The sequence below is a fragment of the Sphaeramia orbicularis genome, chromosome 5 (assembly GCF_902148855.1).
Source record: "Sphaeramia orbicularis chromosome 5, fSphaOr1.1, whole genome shotgun sequence".
NCBI lineage: Eukaryota > Metazoa > Chordata > Actinopteri > Kurtiformes > Apogonidae > Sphaeramia > Sphaeramia orbicularis.
Genome location: NC_043961.1, coordinates 48,472,192 through 48,480,174, shown reverse-complemented (window position 1 = coordinate 48,480,174; position 7,983 = coordinate 48,472,192). Strand labels below are relative to the sequence as shown.

General features: G+C 39.3%; 1 protein-coding gene across 2 annotated transcripts in view; it reads right to left on the bottom strand.

The window, feature by feature from the left end:
- Positions 1-835: 835 nt before the first annotated feature.
- The window catches only part of cbfa2t2 (CBFA2/RUNX1 partner transcriptional co-repressor 2), a 41,871-nt gene continuing 34,723 nt past the window's right edge, over positions 836-7,983 (bottom strand). For both annotated transcript variants that reach the window (XM_030133937.1, XM_030133938.1), the window contains exons 7-11: positions 6,713-6,798; positions 5,766-5,958; positions 4,028-4,096; positions 3,642-3,832; positions 836-2,673 (exon numbers count right to left, since the gene is read on the bottom strand). In XM_030133937.1, the coding sequence (XP_029989797.1) occupies positions 2,329-2,673; positions 3,642-3,832; positions 4,028-4,096; positions 5,766-5,958; positions 6,713-6,798 (884 nt within the window). In that variant the 3' untranslated portion in view covers positions 836-2,328. The remainder of the gene's footprint in view (positions 2,674-3,641; positions 3,833-4,027; positions 4,097-5,765; positions 5,959-6,712; positions 6,799-7,983) is intronic.

Here is a 7,983-nt window from a genome sequence, read left to right as displayed (position 1 = left end):
TTATAATATTATCCTCTATATTTTGCATTTTTTCCTGCGAAAATGTTTTTTTTTTTCTATATTTAATTCACTGATTATGTAGATGTTTATAAAAGCTCAAATTAAAGTTGAGGGTTACTCTATCAGACACAGAAAAAAGAAAAAAAAAGTGACTTTTTCAGCAAAAATATCAACAACCAAAAGTAAAAATAAGTGTCTCCATTCACTGTCATTGATCCAACTCCATGGGTTCTACTGGTGAATCAATGTTGTAGAAGATGACGGTGTTTCTCTGAACATCTAAATGGGTCATATCTGATGATGAAAAGATGACAAACTGCATTTTACAACAATTATTTACATGTATTGATAGAATTAGTGGATCAACAGGTATTAAACATTTTAGATCAGTAGATGGTTTTGGTCAGTGGTGGATGTTTGGGTCTTCATGGGTTAAATGAGAAAATTGCATGAAAAGATTATGATGCTAATGTGGTAGATCCATCAGACTGAACTGAGTTTGTCAACAACATATGGAAGGCCCAGTTTTTACTTGTACTGGAGTATTTTCAGTGTGAAATTAGTACTTTTACAGAAAGAAATGATCTGAACACCACTATTTATGTGCATATAAGACCAGGATTAGTTCACATTCACATCTGATTAATAAGAAAAGTAAAAAAAAAAAAATCTGATCTGAATAATACATTGAATTGAGCACTGAACCTGCAGTGTGAATGTAGACCATAAAGAAAACCTGTATCTATTTTAATTTACTGTCAGACATAAGGTGATGTGACTTTGTCCTGCTCAACAAAACAGCCTTCATGCCAAACACAGAAAACAGCACCACACATTTAAATGAAGTCTGTTTTTTTTTTTATTTTATACTTCATGTCAAGATATCTTTTAATATGAAGTTATGCCTCATAACAAAAGAATGTGTTTAAAGAATGAAGAGGAAAACTGTGGCTCACAAAATAAAGGCATTCTCTCATAATATTCTTTACAAAGTCATCTTACAACCAACAAAAACAGGAGTTTCCCATATGTAACAGCAGAATACGATAAATCAAAGACCCTCACTAAACATTGACTCGAACCTAACTGTGACAAAAGAAAAACGACAGAATGGTCTGTACATACAAATACAGTTTAGCTCCTGAGATTCCCCGTGGGACAGAGATGCTGCTTTCAATGTAAGCACCAGCGAGCGGTTTCTCCTTTTGAAGATAGATGGATTTAACGCCTCATTTCCCATACTATTAAAAATGCAAAAGCTTTAATACAAATCAGTGATCCTCTGGTGCAGTAGTGGGGGACTTTAGAGCGACATCTGACCCTGCCATATACGATGTGAACGGTGATGTGAACAAAGTGAAACTGCAACCGGGATAAAAGTCATAACTGAATCTTCCTATGTGTATGAGATCCAGTCACCATCACATTTCTCGATGTCAGAAAATTTAAAATCATGACTCGAGTTCCTTATTAAACTCTTTAAAAAAGCGTATGTGATGTTGGTGTTAGTGTATAATTACCTGTTGTTCACAGACAGATACAGGAAATGACGACGACTCTCTCTGAAAACTTTGGTGATGCAGAAAACGGCTTGAGATACCTGAACACTTTATCTTTATATTGCTTTGACAAAAGAATCATATACTTTACAATATTCACTGACAGCACAACTGTTGAACACGCGCATTCACACATATGGAAACCTGACAAGAACTTGGCAAGCAAATATTTATGTATACAGGAGAGCTGCAGAAAGTCATGTAGTGTACAGTCAGATTTTCCTACAGGACGAAGACAGATGCTTTACGGCTGGTACTATTACACTGTTTACATGACCCATCATCACCTCCTTATCTTAAATTTATGCACAACAAAGTGAAAAATATTGGTTGGATGGGGGGCAGGGAGGTTTGTGGGGGGGTTCTTTATAATCTCCTGTTTCTTTTCTCATATGCCATCCTCTCATAACTTCCTCCCCACAGTCAGAGATAAACTGAGATCAATCATCAGTTTTTTCCTCATCTCACATATCCAAGATTTGGGGTTTTTTGGATGATGACAAACACGTTTCCATCTGTTAGGGAGATCTGTTCATCCAATGGATGCATTTGAGACGAGTCCTTCTGTTCCTTGCCAAAGCCAAAGTCCCAGTTGACATATCACTCAAACAGTCATCCATAATCTGTCTTTTTTTATCTGCCAAAGAGTATGATGAAAAATCTGTTATCCTAACTTCACCCACAAATAGTTCCTTCTTGCTGCCGATTCATTGCTTCCTTGCTTGGGAAGAGGATGGAGGACACGGTAACCGCCAAAGTCCCTCACCTCCTAGTGTCCGTTCGTCTCAGGGGCCGAGGCCGGGGTGGAGGGAGTGGAGGAGCGAGAAGTGACTGAAGCCTTCTCGCCGCTGGGGCTGGATGCCGAAGGCGCGCTGTCGAGGGCCTTGACCCCTGCCAGACCAGCTGGAGACGCCCCTGCTGCCGCCGCTGCGGTTACGGTGGCTACCCTGGCTGTGGTGATGGCAGAGACGGATTTGGGCTGGGCCTGAAGACCCGGGCTACAGATGAGGTGATGCCTCTCCCAGTCTTTATGTTGGCAGAAGGAGCCACAGTAACGAGCCGCGTTGCAGCCGCTGCAGGTCTCACTCGCTTTTCGGCCACAATTCCAGCAACACTGAAAAAAAGAAAGAAAGATGGATTGTTAGTTAAAATCATAAAGGATAAGAAAGAATTGTCTCTTTCACAAAACATCTTTAAAAAAAATTGAGAAAGAATTATCAAAAATGAAATGATGCTGAACAAAAGATTCTTCTCTCGGCCTGGGCGGTATCATGGATGAAAATCATACGTTCAATGTGGCATGAAATCTGCTTTTCAGTGGAAACCTACAGATCATGTCATTAAATAAATATCAGAGCTGTCCAAACTTTCCTACTCCACTAATGTTCATTTTCAATGAGCCGAGTACAAGTGTGAATATAGTATTTTATGGAGCATTGCATTATGGGTAGTTTTTAGCATTATTGGGCCTAGAGAAAAAAAAGGATGAATATCTTTATTACATTTACAGTCATTCTTTACAGTCTGTCAGCACTAAAAATGTTTAGTCCACTTTAACCCATTAACCCCTAGCGTGTCCTCGGAAACAACTTCTAAAACAATTTTTGGTAAAAACTTGACAGAACTGTCAGTGTCCCCAAAATCTGTATTTCTCAGCCAGAACACAGTCTTAAAAGTAGACACACACACACTCATACACTCTGTCTTAAGGACAGAGTGGGTAAAAACATACAAATTCTTGTGTCATTAAAAGGTAAACTTTGACATTAAATGAGTTTAATCATGTTCCTGCAGACATTACAATTTGCTGTAATCCTGGTTTTGCTTAAATGCATTACCAAAGCACAGGTGCAACATAAAATGTTTTGTTATTATGATAAAAATAAAGATATTTGTGCTTCATTATTAAACTGCAGCAGGTTGTGCTGAGAGGAGACAGTAAACCTACAGTGACATAAACAGTATTGCAGCATTTCACATCTTGTTTTAAAATCTATCTGTGTACATTAAAGAGTGGACCAGCTTGAAATCCCACTTTCTCTAATATATTCAGTTACATAGTCTATGTCTGTTTCTTCTCACCTCACTGGAATCCTCTTGTTCGTTGATGACCAGGATGGCGTCCTCCTGAGCTTTTCTCTTTGCTTCGGCCAGGGTCTTTTCCATCTTAGCCCTCTCTGTAGCGATCATCTCAAAGGCCTTCTGCTCGGCCTCTGCTACTGCCTTCTGCACTTCATCCATGGCCTGACGCTTCACTTCATTCACTGCCTCCTCTACATTTCAGACAGAGACGTGTGTCATGCTTAGCTCTGGTTGTTTAACTTGTTTAACACCAACATTTTTATGTTCTACTTCAAGAATCTTATAGTTGTCTCAAGTATTGCTTCAATAATACATATTATTACATTTATATCTGCTGAAGGCTGAAAGTGTTTTGCTGGAAACATCAGCAGTGTAAATAATCTCACCAGCTTTTCTCCAGATTTCATCTGTAACGTATGCTGAGCCTGGCCGTGGAGCAAAGTCGCGCTGGGAGTCTGCGGGAAAGCAGAGACAGAAGGGATTAGCACCTGCCAAGGCTTATAAAGACATTAAGATGATTAATTGTTGAAATAATGCTTGACTTTGTGACTGACAGCTCAATCAAAGGTAACAGGTGCTTACAAAAGAATCTCGACTGAGACGGCCGAGCTGAGACAAAGGCCTGTGGTAACGTTATATGTTTCATCTAGGTTTTTATTTTGCCGCCTGAGTAAAGATCTCACAAATCCAGGCCACACAACCAATGTAATTGTTGTTTATCGGAGTCTTGGAGTGATCCGAGATCTGACAGCTTTAGAAAGGAATGTGTTTGGCTTGGAGGTAATTTCGGACCAACAAGCTGTGTCAACATTCTGTCCATTCCTTCAAATCTCTCTCTCTGCATCTCGGTTCATGTCTGTGTCACTGCTGGGCTGTGCCGCCTCCTGGTTCATCTCTCTTATACCGTCTCACAGCTACTCTTTTCTCTTTTTTTTTCATATTTACACCATCTCTCTTCAGCTAAGCCTGCATATATCCCTCCCCACCTCCACCCATTTCCACCCTCTCCACAGTCTTCCTCAGGCCGAGCTCAGGCAGGCAGGCGGGCTTCCCGGCTGGGAGCCCAGATGGCGCCTCGGAGAGTCAGCCAGCTCTGGGTCTCGGAGCCTGCAGGACGGCAGGACGGCCCTTCTGTGGCCGATATGGCCGAGGCCAGTCCTGGCACCTGTCTGTGGATGGACCAGCAGGGGGACAGCAAGGCTGGCACTCAGCGAGAACACTGCCAGTACACAACAGACTGGGGAACTAACTGCAGAGCGACTCACTAACACACTGACATGTGACTTAGGTGCATTTCTGCTAGTGACCACTAGACGGCATGAACAGCATGAAACAGGTTGTTATTTTAGGCTCTTGCTCACTGTTGCTTTATTAGTTCATTTTTAATTTTTTTTTACTGTAGATATTCAATCAAATAACAGTTCACAAAAGTTCAACACAAATACTTATTCATTTTAATCTCATTGTATCGATCCATTTTCTATACAACAGTTCACAGTAATTCCCCATATCATATCAATATCATGTACAACTATATTGCAAATATGCAAATAATACGTATATATTTACAGAACAAGTATTATAAATAGAAGATTCTCTCGTATATTTCTTACTGCATGCTTGAATGTTTCTGCGTGTCTTTCTGCACTTCGTCTTTTGTATTTTTGCTGCTGTAAACACTGCAATTTCCCCACGTGGGATCAATTAAGTCTTATCCTATCCTATCCTATCTACTTCAAATATATATATTTATTTATATATAGTAAAAAAAATTCCCCCCTGGGATTAATACAGTATTTCTGATTCTGATATTCAGATATTGAAATACTTCTGTTGTCAACTTACTGGAGGTGAATAAAAACACATCTATAATCCTAAAACTACTGAAAATAAAAAATTATTTTAAGGTTACGACAAATTACGTCTTCATCTCTTGTATTGTGGCTGAAATGACCCTTCCAATTTACCAGTCATGTTTGTTATTGGTTTGGCTTCCTCCAGAGGTTATGAAACAATCTCCTTTTGTCAGACAACAACAGGCACAATCACAAAAACGGCAACATAATTATTGGTTTCTGCAACATACCGACGTGGTGGAATGAATGGAAATAAAACGGTACCCACCGGACTCGGCGGTGTGGGGGCTGTGCGCTTTGGAGAATGGAGCTGAGCCCGAACCTCCTTTGCGTGGGTCCTCCTGCTCACTGGAACGTCGCCTCCAGTAGTTGAGCTCCTCACGGTCTGATTCCTGGCATCGTCTGAGGACACTGACCGACCGCCGTGTCTTCTCCACCATGTCCACGATGCAGTTCAACACCTGGGAGATGCACAAAAAGTACTATTTCAGACCGATAACTTAGATTTTATGATTGTTTTAGTTGTTCTGGGTCATATCTCTGAACTGTTAACCTCCTGTTCCACATCCATAAACAAACTTGGACCTGATTTATAGAAGAGTTTGCCACCAACCAATTGATCTTCCCTCTTTGTATCCTGTCTCAAGTTATTTAGTGTGTGTGTTTTTTTATTATCATGACAGCTGTCTGGCTTCTATTTCGTCGTATTGTAACTTTTTTTTTTTAATTTTACTGCTACTTTAGGCAACTGCTGCTTGAGTTTGATTTTATCTTGAATATTTATGCCCTCACTTATTCACTTATTCCCCCTATTTCTGTCTGTTATATCTCTGTGTTTCTCTGAAGCACTTTAAATTTTTTTTTGTTCATTTATTGCCCCACATAAATAACTTGACTAGATACAGACACAGTTGTTAAAATCTGACTTTTTTAACGATAGCTTCCCAATAAAACTACTATGTGAACATGTGACAGCAGTATAAGTCCATAAACACCCTGAAAAACACTAGAAAAGAACCATTTCCTGAAATATACCAACAATATTCCAATTATTGCCACACAATTGAAGCTTTCTCTCTTTTTCATACATGACATCAGGATGTGGGGATGATGTGGCTTGTGGCTGTTTTTTTCTGAGGAGCCCAGTTAAACAAATGTCATTCTGAATGCCTTCTGTATCTACAAGTCAGTAGTGGTGCTTTTCTCCTGACTTACATGATCCAGATGCCTCCATTCATCAGCCCACTCTCTGTCTGTCAGTCTGTGGTCCACTGGCTCCTCGCGGTAGCCGCCGTTAGTGCCTGATTAAAACACACAAGACAGATCACAGGCCAAAATGATTAACATTCCTCTTAATGCATGAGAAGCCACAAATGACAGTGACTGAGTGAAAAGGTGTGTGTGTGTGTGTGTGTGTGTGTGTGTGTGTGTGTGTGTGTGTGTGTGTGTGCGTGTGTGTGTGTATGTATGTTCGTATCCCGCGGCTAATCTGTTCCTAGATGACAAAAAATAATAAACGGCACTTAAATTGCACTTAAACTGTAGTTTCATTCATTCAGTTACAAGATAGATGTGATGGTGGTAAAATGGGAGCATGTTTTTACCACGGAAGGATGTGAGAAGTCAAAGGGAGAAGTCGTATTAATGTGCTACGGTTTGGTAAAAACGCATTAGAAAACAGAGAGTCACTGAATCAAATTGGTAAGTGGTCCAGTAGGTCTATTCATGGAGTCATAGTTTGACCTAACAGTACTGTGCAAAAGTCTTAGGCCACCTCTAGCTTTGTTATTTTTGCAGGGTTGAAATATTTATTTATTTTTCCATTCTCTTTTCATGTACAACAACAAAATACATAAAATATGTGCAAAGCCTTAAAAGACACATAAATTTAGTCACTATTTAGAGTGACCTCTGACCCCATGACAAGAAGCAGTAAAAACAGCTGGAAACATTTGACATGTGCTTAATGAAACCTGGTATAAAACATCAGAAAACTAAAACAATAAATCTCATAATGTTGGAACAAAAGGGTTAAACACATGTTAAATGCAAAGGGAGGGCACACTAAATACTACCTCTTTTATTATGGAAGCAGTTTTTTCCCTGCTGTACATACTTCACATATATCCAGATTGGATCTTATTACAAGAGACTGAGAAATGTATATCTGTGGTTGTTTTAACTTTACTAAACCAACAAACTTAATGTTGGGGAAAAAAATACAAAAAAAACAAGGCGCTCTCTAGTGTTGTTTTTGTCAGCCTGTTTTAATTTTAGTTTTAGTCTAGTCTTTGCGCTGAACTCTCATTTCAGTCTTTATTAGTTTTAATCACATTCATACCTTTTCGTCTAGTCAAGTTTTAGTTGACTAAAACTGAGCATTTTACTTGTATTTTAGTCAGAATAATACATGAATATTTCTGTCTAGTTTTAGTCAATGAAAACTGATGACGTTTAAGTCTTGATTTAGTCAATGAAAATTGAAA